The following is a 22,676-nucleotide window of genomic DNA, read 5'->3' as shown; positions in this document are numbered from 1 at the left end:
GTTCTCAATATTAAAGAATAGCAGAGTCCACACCACAACTATAAAACAACGATACAACGATAAAGACAAAGAGAAACGATATCGTTGGAATCACTTTCAAAACGATTTTTTCCCAGCTGATGAACGATAAAAAATTGACAGCCAATCAGAATCCATCCTGCTGTAACGAGCTCGAGAATTTAAAGCGGCAGACTAGCGTGCGCTTAGAATAAACACACGATATCGTTCGCTGCACGCTAATATTGCTATCTTTATAGTTATCTTTATAGTTATCGTTCTTGGTGTGAACGAGGCTTAATTCTCTTGCTTTTTGCCCATTTATTGCTGGCTGTTTTGCAGTTACTAAATCCCACAAGGGTATTCCTAAAAAGAGCTGCTCTGATGGTAGAAACTTTGATCATGCATCTTCTTTTTACTTCTGTTTTAACAGAATATGACACCCATTCTGGCATTCCATTCTCATGTTTTGGATTTCCCTCTTGGTAGAAGCCTTTGTGCGATGCAACAAAGAAACTGTGTTTTTTTATTGACCATATATAATTACTGGCCACATCAGATTTTATGGTTATATAACCAAAAGAAAGAATAGAGAAAGGATGATCTGCTTGAGCGATTTAGAGAGGCATTTGGAGGATCAAGAGTTACATCAACGTTCTATTTAAACAAACTGCAAAGAAAAGACTTAAGGAATTGTTGTAAGGAAAAGATGTGAAGTTGGTTTTGTACTTGCTGCAGCGAAAAACAGTTGTCACTCCCAGAACTTTACAGTGTGTACATTGCCTGTATTTATAAAGTAAATAAGTGAATCTCACAAAACCTTTGAAGAACATAGTCTTATTTCACCCCAAAATAAAAAGAAAGAAACCACATTTTGCTTAGAAAATAAAGCCAGCATAATGTTTTTATCCTTGGGCATTACATTTATGACAATCATATCCCCTTCTCTCAATTCTCATTACTGTAAAGCAAAGAAAATCCCATTCTTATCACTATGATGAAAAAAACAATGTTATATATTATTCATATCATCATTTACTCACCCTCATGTTGTTGCGAACATAAAGACTTCCTTCCTTGGATCACAAAAGAAGAATTTCTGAAGAATGTGGTCACTCTTTTGATTGCAATGACAAGGAATATAGCTTTCAAGCTTCAAAAGGAAAAAGTGGTTCCTATGACTTGTGCGCTATGTTCTTCTGCCTTCAGAGGCCTGCCCTGAAGATTTGGGATATTCCACACAAGTCGTATGAATCACTTTTATGGTGCTTCAAAAAGGACACAGAAGCTCTAGTCTCATTTTTGTGACATATCCAGTCTCCAAATGTCTGCTTTTGTGTCCCAAGGAAAAAGAAAGTCATACAGGTTTGTAATAACTTGAGGGTGAGCATGAACAAAACATGAGCAAACAACATGAGTAAATGATGACAGAATTTTTATTTTTGGTAGAACTATTCCTTAAAAATCATATGTTTTTCTTTCACATCACATACATGAGAATCAAATATTATTTACCTCACAGTAAGAGGCTTGTTTATTTGGCATGAGAATAATGTCCCAATACTAAAAATCCTAATGGTCCTTTATTTTATTAATGCCAAATATTATTTCTTTTTTTTTTCTTCTGATTTTGGGGTTAAATGTGACAGGTTTTCATGAGATTAACCCGAATATACACTACTGTTCTCAAGTTTGGGGTCAGTAAGATTTTTCAAAAGAAGTTTTTTTCACCAAGGCTGCAATTATTTGATAGAAATACAGTAAAAAATGTAACATTTTAAATGCCTGTTTTCTATTTGAACTTATTTTCAGATGTAATTCATTTCTGTGATGGTAAAGCTGAATTTTTAGCAGCCAGTACTTCAGTCTTCAGTGTCACATGATCCTTCAGAAATCTTTCTAATGTGCTGATTTGGAGCTCAGGAAACATTTCTTATTATTATTATCACTGTTGAAAACGGTAGTGCTTTTTAATATTTTTGTGGAAACTGTGATAGAGTTTTTTCAGGATTCTTTGAAGAAAGGGATGTTTAAAAGAACATAATTTATTTGAAATAGAAATGTTTGTAACATTATAAATTACTGTCACTTTTGATCAATTGAATGCATCCTTGCTGAATAAAAGTATTACTTTCTTTAAAAAAAAAAAAAAAAACATACCCAAACTTTTGAACAGTTCAGAAAACAAGAATGGTAGAGCCTCCTTTAAAAATCACTGTGCTTTAACTAAATATTGTAAAAGCTTTTTGCCCATTTATTGCTGGCTGTTTTGCAGTTACTAAATCCCACAAGGGTATTCCTAAAAAGAGCTGCTCTGATGGTAGAAACTTTGATCATGCATCTTCTTTTTACTTCTGTTTTAACAGAATATGACACCCATTCTGGCATTCCATTCTCATGTTTTGGATTTCCCTCTTGGTAGAAGCCTTTGTGCGATGCAACAAAGAAACTGTGTTTTTTTATTGACCATATATAATTACTGGCCACATCAGATTTTATGGTTATATAACCAAAAGAAAGAATAGAGAAAGGATGATCTGCTTGAGCGATTTAGAGAGGCATTTGGAGGATCAAGAGTTACATCAACGTTCTATTTAAACAAACTGCAAAGAAAAGACTTAAGGAATTGTTGTAAGGAAAAGATGTGAAGTTGGTTTTGTACTTGCTGCAGCGAAAAACAGTTGTCACTCCCAGAACTTTACAGTGTGTACATTGCCTGTATTTATAAAGTAAATAAGTGAATCTCACAAAACCTTTGAAGAACATAGTCTTATTTCACCCCAAAATAAAAAGAAAGAAACCACATTTTGCTTAGAAAATAAAGCCAGCATAATGTTTTTATCCTTGGGCATTACATTTATGACAATCATATCCCCTTCTCTCAATTCTCATTACTGTAAAGCAAAGAAAATCCCATTCTTATCACTATGATGAAAAAAACAATGTTATATATTATTCATATCATCATTTACTCACCCTCATGTTGTTGCGAACATAAAGACTTCCTTCCTTGGATCACAAAAGAAGAATTTCTGAAGAATGTGGTCACTCTTTTGATTGCAATGACAAGGAATATAGCTTTCAAGCTTCAAAAGGAAAAAGTGGTTCCTATGACTTGTGCGCTATGTTCTTCTGCCTTCAGAGGCCTGCCCTGAAGATTTGGGATATTCCACACAAGTCGTATGAATCACTTTTATGGTGCTTCAAAAAGGACACAGAAGCTCTAGTCTCATTTTTGTGACATATCCAGTCTCCAAATGTCTGCTTTTGTGTCCCAAGGAAAAAGAAAGTCATACAGGTTTGTAATAACTTGAGGGTGAGCATGAACAAAACATGAGCAAACAACATGAGTAAATGATGACAGAATTTTTATTTTTGGTAGAACTATTCCTTAAAAATCATATGTTTATCTTTCACATCACATACATGAGAATCAAATATTATTTACCTCACAGTAAGAGGCTTGTTTATTTGGCATGAGAATAATGTCCCAATACTAAAAATCCTAATGGTCCTTTATTTTATTAATGCCAAATATTATTTCTTTTTTTTTTCTTCTGATTTTGGGGTTAAATGTGACAGGTTTTCATGAGATTAACCCGAATATACACTACTGTTCTCAAGTTTGGGGTCAGTAAGATTTTTCAAAAGAAGTTTTTTTCACCAAGGCTGCAATTATTTGATAGAAATACAGTAAAAAATGTAACATTTTAAATGCCTGTTTTCTATTTGAACTTATTTTCAGATGTAATTCATTTCTGTGATGGTAAAGCTGAATTTTTAGCAGCCAGTACTTCAGTCTTCAGTGTCACATGATCCTTCAGAAATCTTTCTAATGTGCTGATTTGGAGCTCAGGAAACATTTCTTATTATTATTATCACTGTTGAAAACGGTAGTGCTTTTTAATATTTTTGTGGAAACTGTGATAGAGTTTTTTCAGGATTCTTTGAAGAAAGGGATGTTTAAAAGAACATAATTTATTTGAAATAGAAATGTTTGTAACATTATAAATTACTGTCACTTTTGATCAATTGAATGCATCCTTGCTGAATAAAAGTATTACTTTCTTTAAAAAAAAAAAAAAAAAACATACCCAAACTTTTGAACAGTTCAGAAAACAAGAATGGTAGAGCCTCCTTTAAAAATCACTGTGCTTTAACTAAATATTGTAAAAACCGTTCTTGAAAATACTTTTTTTCCTCCATCTGTGTAGGACTTTACTATGACATTATACCTGAGACACTACTGGAAGGATGAGCGCTTTAACTAAATATTGTAAAAACCGTTCTTGAAAATACTTTTTTTCCTCCATCTGTGTAGGACTTTACTATGACATTATACCTGAGACACTACTGGAAGGATGAGCGCTTGTCTTTCGCCAGCACCACAAATAAAAGCATGACTTTCGACGGGCGCTTGGTGAAGAAGATCTGGGTTCCTGACGTCTTCTTCGTCCATTCTAAAAGATCTTTTATTCATGACACCACCACAGAAAATATCATGCTGAGAGTGTTCCCTGATGGTCACGTTCTTTACAGCCTGAGGTAAAAAAGCAGATTATCTACACCGGCATTTCTGACTTTTAAGTGAGCCATTATAATTCCAATTAAATGTAAGTTATGTATATATGTACAGAGTTTAAATGTATTTATGTAAATGTACTTATACTTATTATAATTCCTGTTTAGTTTGTACAATGTAAGAAAAAGTTAATATTTTTTCAGGTGTTCAGCAGTTACTACATTTCACCTCCAAGCAACTCAACTACTGAATGTGGTTTTGTTTAAATGCGGTTCGAAAACAAAAGCACGTCGCTTAAGCATTTGCATATTGCTGCGGTATTAAAATTAGAATGACGCTTCTGGCCTGTGATGTTTTTGCTGTGTCTTTTGTGCTGCGAGTTAAAAATTAGGCCAAGCTACCTGCGTGCAGGCTATAATCGAGGGCTAGTGCGGAGTTCAAAGTCAAATTTCAGACACTATTCTGGCTCCAGGGAAAGTGTCATTATTGATGGGACTGGCCCAGATTATTTCCATTGTACGACAAATGATGGACACCACTACAGAGAACAGAGAAGAAAAATACGGAGAGAAAAATGAAACGGCCTAAGTGTTGATTCAGTAAATGGCGCTAGTATGCCTTCTTGACTAGCATTACTAAGCACATTTACATCACATTTACATTTTTATTCTTAGCAGGAGCTTTCTTACCAAAGCTACTGTCATTCCAAGCCCATATGACTTTCTCTTTTCTGTGGAACTCCAAAGGAGATGCTTAGCAGAATGTCCAAGCTGCTCTTTTACATCCATTGTGTGGAAAAGAGCAGCTTGGGCATTCTGCTAGAAAACTACTTTTGCATTTCACAGAAGCAAGAAAGTAGGGCTGGTAAGCTCTGGACATGGATTTGGACATGGATATGGATTAATCTAACAGCCTATCACATGATGCTCACTGTATATTCAGCATCGGCCATCTCTATATGAGGACAGTCCATGTGAACTTAATTTCCAGAGCTTTTCACGGTTTCATTTGAGAAAAACAACCATCAAATACACACCAAATCTCACGACAATCAAGATCATCGTGACAATCTGCCAAAAAAAAAGTTAGCTTTAACTCACAGAAAATTATGACAGAAGTATATTACTATTGTGTGCTAAAATGTACTTTTCAAAGTAATAATATTATTTTTAATGAATATTGGACAACCAATATTGGGGGGGATAATTTAGGGGAAAATAAAACTGATTTCATGGGGACCTAAATTCAAAGTTAGCTTACTCTGTGGTAAGTAAACTTATGTTTACATTCATTTTCAAGGTCTAGTAAACATTAACTGTAAATGAATATTTGTGATAAATATCGATATCATATGATATGGAAAAATATTGTGATAATATTTTTGCCCATATTGCCCAGCCCCACAAGTTATACAAGTTTGGACATGAAGGTGAGTATATAGAAGAATTTCATTTGAAGCCGCATATGCAAATTCCATGGATTTTGGGTTCGAAAAGTGAATAAAGCAGGCGCCTGTGAGGAATATGATGAAATATAAAGATCTAAGACGGTGGGTTTCTGTATTTTAATCCGTGTTATACATGGTTCTTGTGCCCAGGGTCACGGTTACAGCAGCCTGCAACATGGACTTCAGCCGTTTCCCGCTGGATTCACAGACCTGCACTTTGGAGTTGGAGAGCTGTGAGTGAATCATTAATTTGTGTTATTTTTAGTGCGACACATGCTCAATCCACTCTGCCAAGTTAATTTTTCCTGAAATGGTTCCTTCTTTTCTAGACGCCTACACGGATGAGGATCTGATGCTGTACTGGAAAAGTGGAGATGAGTCTTTGAGTATAGATGACAAAATCTCTCTCTCTCAGTTCCTCATTCAGAAGTTTCACACTACCTCTCGGCTGGCTTTCTACAGCAGCACAGGTATTGGGGGATTATTTGTCAAGTTGATTTATTTCAAGTAGTGTGGCCCCAAGACGGATTTGGACACTTAAGTCACACTTAAATTTGTATGAATGTTATTGCATTAAATATCAAAGCAAGTGGCATCTGCAAGCATATGATGCTTTCCTCAGAACTAACTTGGCTTCTCTGAGCTGGTTTTGCAGTGACATTTAACCATCTGGTGCCACTGGTTCATCAGATTGTGTTTAACAACCACAATGTGTTCTAATTTTGGACAATGTGTAAATATTTGTATAATTTACAGTCTAACAAATGTATTTTTGTGAAATATTTAGCTTGAAAAGTGTGCTTGTGCTGTCTTGCTTTAAAATATACTACCGTTCAAAAGTTTAGGGTGAGTAGGATTTTTGATAGATATTAATACATTAAAGATATTTATAATGTCACAAAAGATTTCTAGTTCAAAATAATTAATCAAAGAATTCTAAAAAGAAGTATGCAGAGTAGCACAACTGTTTTTAACATTGATGATAATAATAAGAAATGTTTCTTGAGAACCAAATCAGCATATTAAAATGATTTCTGAAGGATTATGAGACACTGGAGACTGGAGTAATGGTAATTTAAAACAGAAAACAGTTATTATAAATTATAATTTGGTCAAATAAATGCAGCCTTGAGACACTTATTTCAAAAACATTAAAAAATCTTATCAACCCCAAACTTTTGAATGGTAGTGTAAATGTCATTCATTTAAATTTTTAAGTGTGGCTAAATTGTTCACTAGGTTTATATTTGACTCCATCTGCATTTTTATCTCTTTCTCACTTTAGGATGGTACAACCGCCTGTATATAAACTTTACGCTTCACCGCCACATCTTCTTCTTCCTGCTGCAGACTTATTTCCCAGCCACACTTATGGTTATGTTGTCATGGGTGTCGTTCTGGATTGATCGCAGGGCTGTTCCAGCCAGAGTTTCATTAGGTAAGATTATTACAAATTGGCATTTTTGCCTCGGGTGTCGTTGTTACTTCCTATGTCAAGTCACGCACCTGCAGATCTTAACAGGATGTGCTGATTTTATCAAGGTATCACCACGGTGCTCACCATGTCCACCATCATCACTGGGGTGAACGCCTCCATGCCCAGAGTCTCCTACATCAAAGCTGTGGACATTTACCTGTGGGTCAGTTTTGTATTTGTGTTTCTGTCCGTCTTGGAGTATGCAGCAGTCAACTATCTGACCACGGTCCAGGAGAGGAGAGAGCGTAAGCTCAGAGATCGAGCAGTTAGAGAGCAGGTAAAAAAAATTGAATTGGTTAAATAAACAATACACACCAAAATTATTTTTTTTCCAATTATGCAGTTTTGCATTATGCAGTGTTTTCCAACTGTAATCCACTACTTTGTCATGACCTCATGGCATTTTCCCACCCTGCATATGTGCAACTCTTGTTATTCCAATCAGATAGCCTAACACAAAAGATTGTGTGGATATTACTTCCGACTCATCCATGAATGGAAGGTCATGTCGACCACATTGCACTGTGGGATATTGTATTTCACACAGTGCATATTTTAAATTTATTTTTATGCATACAGAAAATGTGCCTACGATGAACTGTATACATGCTTAATATTACAAACTACAAAAAAAAGACATGACTTCTCTATAGAGTGCAACAGTGCCCGCTCACTTTATCACTGGCCTTGGAAGTATTTTCCCATTAATTTTTTCCCCATATGGATTTTCAGAAGTCTTTGTTTAGGAGTTATGTGACCTGAACCAAGCCAACCAGCTAGGAGGTGAATCGCAACATTACAAAATCTATCAAATCTATCTACAAATATTTAAATCGTTTGAGAGTGTAAGAAGAATGTCTCTATCCACAGCACTTCATGGAAATGGGTGGGCGCTAAAGAGTTATTTTGGCGCAACTTGCTTGTTTCGATTTGATTGGTGGAGATTTTTGTCAGAATCGTGATTAATGTAGTTTTTCCACCAGGTATTCCACTTTAAACATGATTATTTAAATAAGTTTAAATAATATAAGCTGTTGGCCTCTACAGAATCATATTCCAATCGATTTAACAACCTCATAGCTTACAGTTTCTGAATTATCGTTAAAAGTCAGTTCTATGGAGAAAAAAAATTAATTTTTACTTCTAGACCCCAATTGTTGCACTCTATATCCAACCCCATTTCGTATATTAGCAGGATATACATCAACACAGGAAAGAAAAATTGCGTTTTAACACCCTCCTTCTCTCATCACTCTATTAAGGGTTGAGTAATGTTGATAAGATAGTCAGCCATCAGCTAAATAATGCCAGCTGATAATTTGCCCTTGCTAATGATCTCTTCTCTTTGTTCTCTGTTCTCCCTGGGCGCCAAACTCAACCTGTTCCAGTCATTGCCCTGCACCTGCGGTATGTCCCACACCAGGACCATGATGTTAGATGGGACCTACAGTGAGGCTGACACCAACAGCTTGGCTGGCTACACAGAAGCTCACATGGTTCCTGAGGATGTGGTGCCAGAGAAACAGGAGCACATGGTGGTCCACCTGTCAATGAGCAGCGAGTCCACCATCACCAAGAAAAAGGGCATCCGCACCTTACGCATTATGCAGAACACGCATGCCATTGATAAGTACTCCCGCATGATCTTCCCGGGAGCCTATATAATTTTTAATATTATTTACTGGTCGGTGTATTGCTGATCGTTCTCCAGCTACATCCATCTTTTACTCTTTTTTTGGACTTATGGAGGTTTTATACAACCATCCTTGACTTTTTGATGCACATCAAACATTGGCTCATGTGAGACCAGATTACAGTTACCTTTGTCCCTTTTCATGCGCAAAAAGACTGAGAGAAAGAGGGTTGTCTGTGCCAGTTGAGTGCTTCTTATAGGCCTTTTCAGGTTTATGACAAATTAACTGTAAAACACTTATCAGACTTTGTACGGGCTTATGTGTTTTCTCTTCATGTTTGCATCATTGGACTATTAAGTATGTAAAGAGCAAGAAAGTCTGGTGTTAGCTTCTCTTTTAAAGGTGTACTAATACATTTTTTCCACTGTTTTATAGCTAAAAAAATTATTCGTTTTAACAAATACGTTTTACACTCACATGAGATCCAGTCATATCATTTGCCTATAAAATACAGATGTAAATGCATAAGGTGGGTTTCACCCTCATAGGGTCTGCTATGTTGAGATCACGTGACTAGCTGTGTTGTGCAATTTAAGCAATTTAACAATAAGTTTAGATATTCATTTATTTATAGCATATATTTATACAGTTTTGCAGTGCTCAATGTGCTCTTCAAAATTAAACAAAACGGACATAAAACAAACCAAATACAATATAAATATTAAAGACACAACTTAACAAAGTTCCTAAAGTTAACATACAAAAAGAATCTATGAAAAAGAACAGAAATAAGAAATTAAACAGCTCTGATGTAAAGTGGCAGTGGTTAATAAAATGTAATGCATTCACAAATTATTTAGTGCACCTTTAAGTCTGTCTGCTTATCTGCACAATGATGTCCAGTTTTATTTCATTTACGCAAGGCAGTTTGTTTACTCATACTCATTACTCACTCATGTTAATATATTGTAATTACCAGTAACAAGAAAGAATCTTCCTTCAGTTTGAGGTTTATTTGGATGTGTGTGTGTGTGTGTGTGTGTGTGTGTGTGTGTGTGAGTGTATTTGATACCATTATATCTCTTATGCAAACTAAATCTGTATGTCTTTACTGTGGCTCATCTTCATGCATGTTAGTTTTATTGATTATACAATTTTATATCAGTTATACTACAACCTGAATTTGCCATGATACCTTATATGATTTGAGTAAAAAGCTTGTTCATGTGGGCAGTCAGTGCAGGCTAAAGTTTAGTTTGTGATTCAATGGTCTTGAATACAATTTGAAGCTGCTTTGCGTGCAACATCAAACACTGAAGGTGATGGTTCATTTTGGCGGGATGATTTTAGTGCACATGCAGGCATCACATGCAAAATTTTAAAATACCTCTTACTGTAAATGAAAAAACTGATGTGCTTGACACACAACTCTATGATGTGCTTGAAGTTCATGTTTACACCGTATTTGAAAGATCATCATGAAAACAGTACCACTTCATAAGATGTTTCTGTAATTGTTGAAAAGTTAAGAATGTAATGTTGACCAGAATAAGGTGCACTAATTAAACCTTTGTAAAATATATTATGTATATAGACCTACACATATTTTGTATTTTTAAAATGCAGTGCAGATGCATACAGGTGAAGGCTATTGTTGTTTCATTACATTATCACTGTTGAAATGACCTGTCCTAGATTATAATTTAATAGATTATATTAAAATATTAAAGTGAAGAAAATAAGGAATACACCTTTTAAAAATCATTACTACTGTGTCCTGACAGAAGGCAGAATTTAATTTAAAAATATATAGTATCTCTTTTAGGTTTCACAGCTGAGTCCCTACTTTTTGTCAACACGATGGAATATTTATGAAAGCATTTAAAAATCAGGCAATAATACAGTTAGCCTTCATCCTGAATGTAATTTTTTTTGTCTCTTCTGCTGCATCTCTACGGCGCTGATGGCATTAGCTAACACGATCCGTCGCTGCTGTAAAAAAAAAACTGGTCCATTGGAGTGAATGGAGTTGTCGCGACTCTCTCTCAACGACTCTTGAGTTCAACAAGGTCAGATAGGCTCTGGTGAGATTTTACTAATCATTTTTAACAGTTGAGCTGTGCATTTGTGACATCAATTTGTAGGCCAACCTGGAAGTCTAATTCACCATGTACCCTCGGGAATGAAGATTTAGCCTAATGTTATCCACGAGCCTTATTTTTTTTATTCATAAATCAAAAAGGCTATTCTAATAACCTGTTTGAAATTCCTGAGGGAGTCTATGACTCAGAAGTGCTAATTTTCTTCCAAATTGTTTGGGATTTATATTTCCCTCATTTCAATAAGCTGATAAAAACAAAGAAGCTACTTCATTATTCGTGTGATACTTACAGATTATGTTTTTTTTAATCAACACTAAGATTTTCTGTTTAATTGTGGTGAGTTCAGTAGATTCAATAGATTCAGTGAGGTGCTAGATATGCGTATTTGACTCTCTCTCAACGACTCTTGAGTTCAACAAGGTCAGATAGGCTCTGGTGAGATTTTACTAATCATTTTTAACAGTTGAGCTGTGCATTTGTGACATCAATTTGTAGGCCAACCTGGAAGTCTAATTCACCATGTACCCTCGGGAATGAAGATTTAGCCTAATGTTATCCACGAGCCTTATTTTTTTTATTCATAAATCAAAAAGGCTATTCTAATAACCTGTTTGAAATTCCTGAGGGAGTCTGTGACTCAGAAGTGCTAATTTTCTTCCAAATTGTTTGGGATTCATATTTCCCTCATTTCAATAAGCTGATAAAAACAAAGAAGCTACTTCATTATTCGTGTGATACTTACATTATGTTTTTTTTAATCAACACTAAGATTTTCTGTTTAATTGTGGTGAGTTCAGTAGATTCAATAGATTCAGTGAGGTGCTAGATATGCGTATTTATAATACTTGATTCCTTATTGTTGTATCTGAGTGATGCAGGGAAAAACATACATTAGGTGTGTTAAACTCTTACTTTTAAAAGGCTAATCAAAAATTCCTCAATTTCTGCGATTTTACCTCCCAGTACTGAGGGAGGTTTATCGGTGAGGGATATTTATGAGTTAATTTATTAATTCGTTTTTTATTACATTTATTTTTTATTAATTACTAACAATTTCATAACACAATTAAAAAAATGTATTCGCCCGCCCTAACGGTCAGTAAAGCCCGCTCTATTTTTGAATTATTCTGGCGCGCGCGGTCACGTGCTCTCATCAGTGACTCGGCGGATGCGCTGCTTCTGCCTGCCTGATCTCCTCGACCAGCCCAAGCAACTGACAGGCCTGCATTGACTTCCTGACGGATCACTTTAACTTTGTAGCTCGAGGAGCAACTTAAGGTAATTTATTATCATAAATACTCGCATCAGATGCACATATATCTGTAAGTACGACCACTTTATCGATTGTTTAAGGTCTGTGTACACAGTCATTTTTGTGTAGCTGCATTGCTGGGCTGTTACTTTTTGAACAAAGTTTAACGTTACAGCTTATAAAGTACAACACGGTGGGATTTAATGTACTTAACTGTGTCTACATGCTTCATTCGAGGCAGTAATCCTCTATATTTTGTTGTTTCGCTAAATATGTTTCTTTAAGGTTGCATTTATATGATATACAGAGTCAGGCAGAGAACAGACCTTCAACTGTATGCAAATCAGCGTATAATCGTGTAAAGGAGGGCGTGGGGTTGTTTTGGTTGGGACTTGACGTGATTGTGTTTCTAACCGTGTTAAACTGGACAGATAAGAGATGTAAGTAGATGTAATATAATATTTAATTTAAGCCATAACGTTATATTTTCCTTTGGACCTGGATGTTCAGTGTAAGTTACTTCCCTTTATTTGATCATTATATGGTATATATATATATATATATATATATAAAATGCATAAAAATATTATAAATAATATAACATTTTTTTACTTGTATGTTTTGTTCAAGGATTTTTGACACACTGCATAACCGTCAAGGCCAAACCAATGGCAGTAGGGGATTACAGTGTTCTCCAGATGTATTGTTTGTGTATTTTCATATGAAAAGGGTTATAGGAATGCCAGTGAAGGGAATGCTGTTGGAGATATGACTCATGCAAGAAAGTGGCTTGTAATCCTTTTTAGGGCGCCCTCTCTGTAAAGAATAAAAAGGGGCATATTTGGCTCTGCTTTTCATTCAGTCTCTTGTTTTGAAAGAACATATGTAGCCATAAGGAATTGTGTTTCATGCCCCTTAGAAAGTTATGCAGCATTGCCATTGCCAGTGTGCAGGGTTTGGCGGGATCATTGTGCTGTAAGGTGGAGTGGTTTGGTGGTTACTAATATTGGCTGGTAACCAAAAGGTGTTTGGTTCAAACCAGCTGCCAGGGGTGATTCATGAACTGTCACAGTTTGTGAGCACAGCAAGCCTGCCAAATTCACGTAATTACTACAGTTTGTGGTTACTACTATAAAAGCGTCTAATATGGGATCTCCTTCCAACAGGGTAAGATACTGTCTAGGGATGCACCGAAATAAAAATTCTTGGCCAAAACCTAAAATGCTTTGTATTAATTATTTATTGTTTTAATAAATAATATAAATTAATTGTGTAAGACTTTTTCATTCATTCTAACTTAATAATTTGAATGATACTGAATTAAAAAAACACAAGGCAATAAAATAACCACACTTTTATTGAAAGTAACACAATGTAATTGGACAGAAAATATATTAATATTAAATAGCAATATATTATTTTTATTCAGTTTTATGCAACTGAATAAGATATAACTCTTTTTTTTTCTCTCTCTTTTGACTAATTATCCAATTAATGCATAGTCCTACAAAGCTATGATTATCAGAGCATGTGAGCAGAGCATAGTGGGGAGCAGATCAGTGAACGAGAGGGTAGCGTCATTTTACCAGCGTTGCCCACCATGTTACAGCACAGTAGCCCTATTGCAAACAGGAACAAGTATACTACATAGAAACGTACTGTCGGCATGTTATTTGAGCGGACTTTGCTTAACAGTATATTTAAAATAACTATTTTAATATAAATGAAAGTGTCATTTATTCCTGTGATGGTAAAGCTGAATTTTCAGCAGCCAGTCTTCAGTTATCAATTAATCCTTCAGAAATCAATATGCTCATTTAGTGCTCTAGTGCTTTTTAAATTATCATCAATGTTGAAAACAGTTGTGCTACTTAATATTTTTATGAAAACCGTGGTAATTTTTTCCATGAATATTTGATAGGAAGTTAAAAAAAACATAATTCATTTGAAACAGAAAACTTTTGTAAGATTATAAATGTCTTTGCTGTCAATTTAAAACAATTTAATAAAAGTAAATCTTACCAACCCCAAACTTTTGAATGGTAGTATATATAAATAGGAGAAATCGTAATGCTAGTCATCACTTTTTTTTTGGGTTCATCACAGTGCTCAAAATAGCAGCTTTAGAAATGTAAAGTCCCACCTATTAGTTAAAAGAGGCAATCACCTGTTTGTTTACTCCAGAACATACATGTGCATTAGCTGGCCAACCTGGCTGAAAATGACTTATGTTTGGCAGATTTAGAGCTAAAGAAACACAATTTATTATACCGTTGTTATTCAAGCTATTTTCCAGATTTGAAATGTTATAGAAACATAATTTTGACCAGATTTCGATTTGTCACCATTCAAGTAGACAGAGCTGCACTTGCATGACTGTAAATAGTTGGCCAAGGGTGATACCAGTGAACAGACTTGCCTTAAAGGTACTTTGGATTTGCCAGTTGAGCTCCAGAGACACTTTGGATAAAAGAATCTGCTTTAAGTGTATGAGAGGAATGTGTGGTAAAGGCTTGTCTTTTCTAAATTCACAGCTGTTTTGGAATTGAGCAAATGTGGTCCCTATGTTTTTGCATTAGGTCAGCCTTAACCTAATGACCCAGCAAGAGCAGCATGAGTTCAGGGAAAGTTTGGCGGAAGCCCTGTCCTGGATGCAGGCCGTCCAGGAGAAACTTAAACAAAATGATAACACCCAAGGACCCAGATCAGCGCTGGAGGTCAGGCTCCGAGAGACAGAGGTGAGACCTTCCCTGACCTTTGACCTATTGAGGGCGTAGTGGTACTGAAATAGAACCATCTTAGTTTCTCAAATGTATCTCATACAAGCCACGCAAAATCGCGTTCAAAATCGCAGGTGATTCATTGCCGATTATGAACGCGATTTTGCGTAGCTTGTCAGTGATCTACGGCTCTGTGTAGTAAATGGCACTCCATCTGAAAGCATGTGCTGGAGATTTACTACTAATCACAGAACCGGCTTTACTGACGAGATGCGCATGAAAATCGCATTCGATTATTTGCACAGCCCTAATTTAAAGTCTAATTAATTTAAATTTTCCATTAAGCAAGATTTTTCTATGTTGTAAAGAAAATTCATAGCTCAGAGCCCGAAGGCCATGTGAAGATGGACAGGGTGTTGGTGGCTTCTGAAGCTCTGCTTCGAAATGGAGATGAAGAGATGAAGAATCAGACTCTTTCGAAACTCAAAGATATAAAAGCACTTTGGGAGGAGACGTTAACCTACATCATTCATTGTCACAGGTACAGGCTTTGTCCATACGTATAAAGATGTATTACTATATTAAAAGCATTTGCGTATAATGACATTTGTGTTATCACTGTAGCGCTATATTACTACAACCATTGCGGGGAATTGACAATAATTTTGGATCATTTACCTTTATCTGTCTATCTATCTATCTATCTATGAAAATCTTTGCCTAGGACAGTTATATTTTATTTATATTAATTGATTAAGCCATCATTATACAAAACTATTTGACCACAAAATGCAATGATTGACCAATCAGAATCAGACCGAACCATGGAAATGCTTTGTATTCTTATATCTGAAAATGTATTTATTTATTTGATTATTTTTGTGCCCCTCTGACAGTCGTATCGAGTGGGTGTGGCTGCACTGGAGTGAATACTTGAAGGCCCATGAGGAGTTTGGGATGTGGATAGAGAAGATGCACAGGGCTCTGGAGCCCCTGCTTGAGATGCAGCTGGGTCTCAAAGAGAAGCTGTGGCAGGTGGATCATCTGCGGGTCCTTCACAGTGACATTCAATCCCAGGCTCAGTTTCTGAAGAGGCTCCTGGATGAGGCTGCAGCCCTGTTCAACCGCACTGAAGATCCTAGTGTAGATGAGAAGGCTCAGCAGGGTCTTAAAGATGCTTACAACCGCATTCAAGAACAAGCACAGGTAAAACTTGAGTTTTCTTTTCTTATCATTGACAACCACACAGCCAGAATAAATGTGTGTGTTGAGTCATTTCAGAATGCTTTAGTTTTGAGGGTATTAAGGTAATGCCTTTGTTCTACACTAAAATGCTGCATTTAAAGAATTTGAAAACCTTTCAAGCTGTATTGTATTGTTAATGTTTTATAAGGTTGTTCAGCATGTTAAATAAGTCAAAACAGTCTTTTAATCTTCTATCTTCTAATTTTTTTGCACTTACTCATGAAAGTCATTCAAAAAAATCTAGTCTCAATAAGTTACCGTTGTTCTTCAGTTCTCCGCTGCAGAATTAATTAAGATCATCAAATTGAAAATAGTACTATGTCAGAGATATGACCTTTTTTTTTTCTTTTTTTTTTTTATACATGCAGGAAAGATTAACATTGGCACAAAAAATAGCAGAGGAGCACCAGCAGTACCAAAGTTGCATTGATAAGTTTCAAAGCTGGCTGATGTCTAAAACAGAAGAAGTCAGCCGTTTCAGCGACATGGAGGATACGACACAAAATAGGCTGAAAGCCCTGCAGGTACAATGACCTACTTATTTGGGGGAGGGGAGGTCAGAATGGTCAACTGGGAAAATTTTTGGAAGTCAAACTGTGGAGAAGTCATTCCAGCAAGTTTAGCACTTGCTAATTTGCGGCCTCATTTTCACTTCACTAGTATATTAAAGGGTTCATAAGAAAAATCTGATTACTATGTCTAGTATTACGTAAAAGTGATGTAACTTGCAGAACCTCAGTTAATTAAAACATGTATTGCAACTTCAGATGTAAAAATGACTCAGTCTAAAATGTTTTGTGATGTCATGATTGTTAGTAAATATTAATAATGATGAGTAAACACCAATTCGGTGTTAAGTACCTGGCAAGGTAATAAAGTAATATAAATACCTTATATTAATACTTATATACTAACATAATACTATATATATATTGTACTGTAATATACTCCAGTTTGTGTTTAATACCGCAACCCTCTACAATGCGAGTAAATCACTCGCATATGCGACTAAATTTCCATGCTAGGCGACAAAGTAATGTCTATCGTTAGCCATTGGCTAATAAATTGTTAGATTTCATTCACCAGTTTTTGAGGTAGAGGCTACCTATAAGTTTAACACTTGCCTTCACTCATTTTGAACACTGCACCCTTGAGAGTTTCACTCTCTATCTTTAAAGCTCAATATTTAAATTATTCTCAATAGATGCGCAGTGTATTTGACGCATCATAAACTCTAGTGTGAAGGCGCCCGACTAGCTGTAGCTTAGCTGAGAGCGCTCAGTGTTTCTCTCATACATGCAAAGAGAGGGACAGCAAAACAGTCTTACTTACCACATAGAATTGACGCGCTACAGGTGAATTATATTCTTTGTTGTATTTTCTGTCAAAACAGTGGAGTTAATTTGGAATGGACTACTTGCACAACTACTTTCACGTTCTACTTAGTACAGCTCGGGAATGGACTACTTGCACAACTACTTTCACGTTCTACTTAGTACAGCTCGGGAGTTTCCGGTCAGCGTTTAGCGCACTTACATACAGACAGTTTCTCATGAGAAAGCAGATTATTACTAAGTTTTAGGGCTGGCAATTTTTTAAGAACAATTAATATATTCTCTGCGTTAACATGAATTATCTTCAACCTGCTGAAATGTTCCTATAAATATAGTTCCCTTCCAAATGTGCATTTTGAATTATAAATAAATTTCCCCACTAACCTGCCTAGTCCAGCGCTTGTCTTCTCATTAACAGTATTTTTCTCTTACTGATCATATTTCATACCTGTTGAATTTACAGTTTTAAATGAATTTGGCTGATAAACACACTTACGAAACCATGGTTTTACTATAGTATAAGTGTAGTAAGTTTTTTTGTGGATTACCATTTGTATAACCACAATTTTACTACAAATACCATGGTTAAACTATGGTTAGTGTGGTAAAACCCGGGTTAATTTGTGGTTACTATGGTATAATTACAATTGCAAATTTTTGGTTTTATTTGTAGATTAATTTTAAACAGTAACGCATTGACAGTGCGACTACTTTGACTATTCATATTTTGGCATTACATACAGTGAAAAATGACACAGAATAGTGACTAACATATTTAATACAGATAAATAAAGGTTCGTTCTGATTGTATTCATCCGATCTCACACACACTGCAGCATAGCTATTAGTAGGGCTGGGCGATATGGGCAAAAATTAATATCTCTGTATTTTTTAGCCGATTTGCAATATACGGTATATATCTCTGTATTTTCGATTTGTATTTGTATTTAAAAAAATCTGCATTTAATATATATATATATATATTGACATTCTAATTTATTGAGATGCACCTGTAAAACAATGGCTAATTTTCATAAGAGCAGTATTGCTTTTGTGCGTTGGTGCTCTTATTCCAATGGCTGAATGAATGTGCGGTAACATTTAATTAATTTTAAACAGTAACGCATTGACAGTGCGACTACTTTGACTATTCATATTTTGGCATTACATACAGTGAAAAATGACACAGAATAGTGACTAACATATTTAATACATTATGTGCAAAAAAGGGTTAAAATCACATTTCATTCTAACATTGTTACATTGCGATCTAAAAACGAAAATAAGGCTTTTAAAGCGGAAGTTAAATTCACTAAACTGAAAATGAAAATAAATGAGAACAAAAACACAGAGTTGTGTTAGGCTATTTTGATTACCCCATTACAGTCACTTTACCAACTACAAATATTTCAGCAAAATGTATATTTTAGTCAGAATTATTGTGCTCTTATTTAATTGAGCTCCGTCTGTTTGGCGCGCATGCGTGCGGCGGCACTCGTTCACTGAAGTCTGTGAAGTTTAGCGGAGAATCCCAAAGCAGAAGTCTCATGCACTTCTGTTCTGACAAAAAAATTGAAATATTTCTATGGCTTTCTAACATTTACAGATGGAGAATATACCTGTGAAATGTATGTTATGCATTCAGGAAGACAGCACATCTCAAAAACATTAAACAGCACGAGTAGCCTATGTCTCTGTCAGTGGCACACACAGCCTTTCTGTCAGAGCATATGACAGGCCGAGCCGCTCAAACTAATATGCGAAACAAAATTATAAACTATGTCTTACCAGTTTTTAAAGGCCTCAATATGAAGCTTGTCACATGTTTAGAACAAATTGGATTATGCACTTTCTCCGCAGCAGCTCAGTCTGTGTCCTCAGCTATATTTTGAGATGCGCTCGTATCAAACTACTGTATATCGATATAAACGGTATTGCCTCATATCGAATTGCTTATAACAAAAATATCTATATATCGTACAAACTCGATATACCGCTCAGCCCTAGCTATTAGTTAAGAGCACTGACACCCTGTGGTGAAACAATCACGTATGTTTACCAGCCACTGCTGTCTAAGATCGGCTTATGTTAGATAAAAATTTCACATTCCGTTAAGTTTGGAAAACTCTGCACACAGTAATCATCAGAATATCTCTTCTTCTGTCTCTGAAAATATCTGATTTTTGAAATCATCCCGCAGTCTCTCATTTTAATAGCCGCTTAAAGTCAGTGATTACAGCACATTGAAAATATACATAACCGGATATAACTGAGCTGTATTATTTCAAAATAATAAATACAGCACGGAATAATACAGCACGGAAGTGCATCACGAGGCTCATTGCAAGTAGTCTATTATTTAGCCTTTAAGAACAAGCAGTAGCTAATTTCGCTTCCTTTGGTAGTAGGCGGAACTCAGAGCCGATCCTCCCTATACGCAAAGTACGCAAGCTGCGTAGGGCCTCCGAAACACCAGGGGGCCCCCTTGCTCTCAAAGATGATTTAATTTTAGTTTCGTTTTTGAATTTGGCCAGTGGTTATGAAAACCGCTTATGTCGTTTCTTTTAATGCGTGCGCTGTCGCCCTTTCTACGTAAAAATCAGTAAAATCATGTAACGTGAATGTCATACAGTGTCTTACTCGAGACAAAAAAAAACCGAGTTGAAAGCGTACCGAGCCGCGGAAGAGACACCATTTCTAAGGCGTTTCATTCATTCATAACTCGTCACCCCCCTCCCCCCCATATATAATATATATATATATATATAATTTACTAGCCAATGGTGATTCCATTGCCAAGGTGTATGTAGAGGGTTGAATGGTCTCATCAGAATTAATAAAACTATGATCTAACAACTCCACTCTGAGATGTTCACATCCTTGGACTCATTTTTGTTTCCATAGCAATGCTTAACACGCTAAAAAGGTTCCATGACTTTGTTGTTGACAGGAAGGTACTGTATCACTTTTTCTTCATCTATTAATTAATCTATCATTCCATATTAAAGAAGAATAAAATCAGCTGTAATAAAATTTGTCAAGCTATCCTCTCTGATTGTCTCTATCCTATGCATTTTTTACCACAGTCGTGTTTAACTTGAACACTGGGGTATTAAGGAATTTATTTTTCTGTAAAACTGCTTTGAAACCATGTGTAGTTTGAAAATTGCTATACAGATAAACTTGACGTGACTTTCACTGTTGATTATGCGGCCATTTTGCATGTATTTTTATATGACAATGGTCAGAGTTTGACAAAGACGTGAACAGTTGCAATTGATGGCGCCGCATATGGCTGCCTCGGTGTGGAGCTCTTCAATTTTTTTGCTGTTTTTGTTTGTTTGTTTGTTCTGTGTTTAGTCATTCTTTTACTATCAGTTTTACCAGACACGAACTACTGGACATAAGGCAACACACACCAGACAAAATTTTTCCGTTTTTTGATTATTCAGACACTTTGTTGGATGTTCTACTCTGAGGGGCAGCGGTCCTATTCAAATGCACACTCAGACGGAAACGAGGGAAGCATGTCGGTTAAGCTCCGTGAACGCGACTTCTGAACAGCGCTTCCTAGTATCCGTCTAGCGAATCTCCAATCCCTTCCTAACAAAACGGATGAACTACTTCTCCTCAAACAAGGACTTTTCAAAATCTACTGCATTGTGCTTCACTGAAACCTGGCTAAGTGAAGCTATTCCAGATAACACGTTACATCTGCCGGGCTTCCAGCTGTTCAGCAACGGTACCCAGACTCTTTTAATCATTCTTGGGGATTTTAATAATGCAAATCTCTCCTGTGAACTGCCAAAATACAGACAGCATGTTACATGTCCTACCAGAGACAGTAATATATTGGACCACTGCTACACCACAATAAAGGATGCATATCACTCTGTCCCACGGCAGCTTTGGGGCTCTCTGATCACTGTCTAGTTCATCTTATATCGTCCTACAGGCAGAAACTGAAATCAGCTAAACCTGTAATAAGGACTGTAAAAAGATGGACTAATGATCTAACTAACGTCATACATCAATTTCTGTGAGGACATTCTTATCATTCAATAATGATAAACCATGGTTTACTGGGAAACTTTGTCACGCCAAAGAGGATGCTTACAGAAGTGGGGATAAAATCTCGTATAACCATGCCAGGAACAGACTAACAAAAGATATCAGAGTGGCAAAAAAAGCTGCTCTGAAAAGCTGAAAAAACTGTTTTCAGCCAACGAACCGGCGACAGTCTGAACAGGCCTGAGGAACATCACCAAGTACAAGACACCACCCCCGCAGTCTGTGGAGAATCAAGAACTGGCTGACGATCTGAATGTCTTTTACTGCCAATTCGAAAAGCCCAGTCTCACACCCCACACCCGCTCTGATCTGCACTTTACACATCCACCTACCCCCCCTGCAACCCCTCTCCCTCCCTCTCCTACCATTCAACCTGCGCTTAAGGTATGTGTAGAGGATGTGAACCGGGTCTTCAGAAAACAGAAGACTAGGAAAGCTTCAGGCCCAGACGGTGTTTCACCTGCCTGTCTAAAAGTCTGTGCTGACCAACTGGCCCCCATTTTCACACAGATCCTAACAGATCTCTGGAGCAGTGTGAAGTTCCCTGCTGCTTTAAATGCCCCACTATCATTCCGGTCCCCAAAAAAAACTAAATCACTAGACTTAATGATTACAGACCTGTCGCTCTCACGTCTGTGGTCATGAAGTTTGAGAGACTGGTCTTGGCCTACCTGAAGAACATCACTGGACCCTTGCTCTCCCCACTGCTCTTCTCCCTGTATACAAATGACTGCACCTCTAAAAACCCCTCTGTCAAGCTCAGTCATCAGCCTCATCCAGGGCGGTGAGAAGTCTGCTTACAGACAAGGCTGTCTGGTGCAGCCTTAAAGGGTTAGTTCACCCAAAAATGAAAATTCTGTCATTAATTACTCACC

General features: G+C 36.4%; 2 protein-coding genes across 2 annotated transcripts in view; both read left to right on the top strand.

The window, feature by feature from the left end:
• The window catches only part of LOC107751744 (gamma-aminobutyric acid receptor subunit rho-2-like), a 17,260-nt gene extending 6,596 nt beyond the window's left edge, over positions 1-10,664 (top strand). The window contains exons 3-8 of the mRNA XM_016567506.1: positions 4,319-4,542; positions 6,117-6,199; positions 6,296-6,436; positions 7,252-7,404; positions 7,509-7,720; positions 8,832-10,664. Coding sequence (XP_016422992.1) covers positions 4,319-4,542; positions 6,117-6,199; positions 6,296-6,436; positions 7,252-7,404; positions 7,509-7,720; positions 8,832-9,143 — 1,125 coding nt within the window. The 3' untranslated portion in view covers positions 9,144-10,664. The remainder of the gene's footprint in view (positions 1-4,318; positions 4,543-6,116; positions 6,200-6,295; positions 6,437-7,251; positions 7,405-7,508; positions 7,721-8,831) is intronic.
• A 1,715-nt stretch (positions 10,665-12,379) lies between these two features.
• LOC107751743 (nesprin-3-like) overlaps positions 12,380-22,676 on the top strand; it is a 37,447-nt gene continuing 27,150 nt past the window's right edge. Inside the window, exons 1-5 of the mRNA XM_016567505.1 lie at positions 12,380-12,501; positions 15,011-15,169; positions 15,520-15,692; positions 16,048-16,357; positions 16,765-16,920. Coding sequence (XP_016422991.1) covers positions 15,026-15,169; positions 15,520-15,692; positions 16,048-16,357; positions 16,765-16,920 — 783 coding nt within the window. The 5' untranslated portion in view covers positions 12,380-12,501; positions 15,011-15,025. The remainder of the gene's footprint in view (positions 12,502-15,010; positions 15,170-15,519; positions 15,693-16,047; positions 16,358-16,764; positions 16,921-22,676) is intronic.

The sequence above is a fragment of the Sinocyclocheilus rhinocerous genome, unplaced genomic scaffold (genome assembly GCF_001515625.1).
Source record: "Sinocyclocheilus rhinocerous isolate Xijiao unplaced genomic scaffold, SAMN03320098_v1.1 scaffold993, whole genome shotgun sequence".
NCBI classification, from domain to species: Eukaryota; Metazoa; Chordata; class Actinopteri; order Cypriniformes; family Cyprinidae; genus Sinocyclocheilus; species Sinocyclocheilus rhinocerous.
The sequence above is the reverse complement of the archived record's forward strand: the minus strand, read 5'-3'. Positions and strand labels throughout refer to the sequence as shown.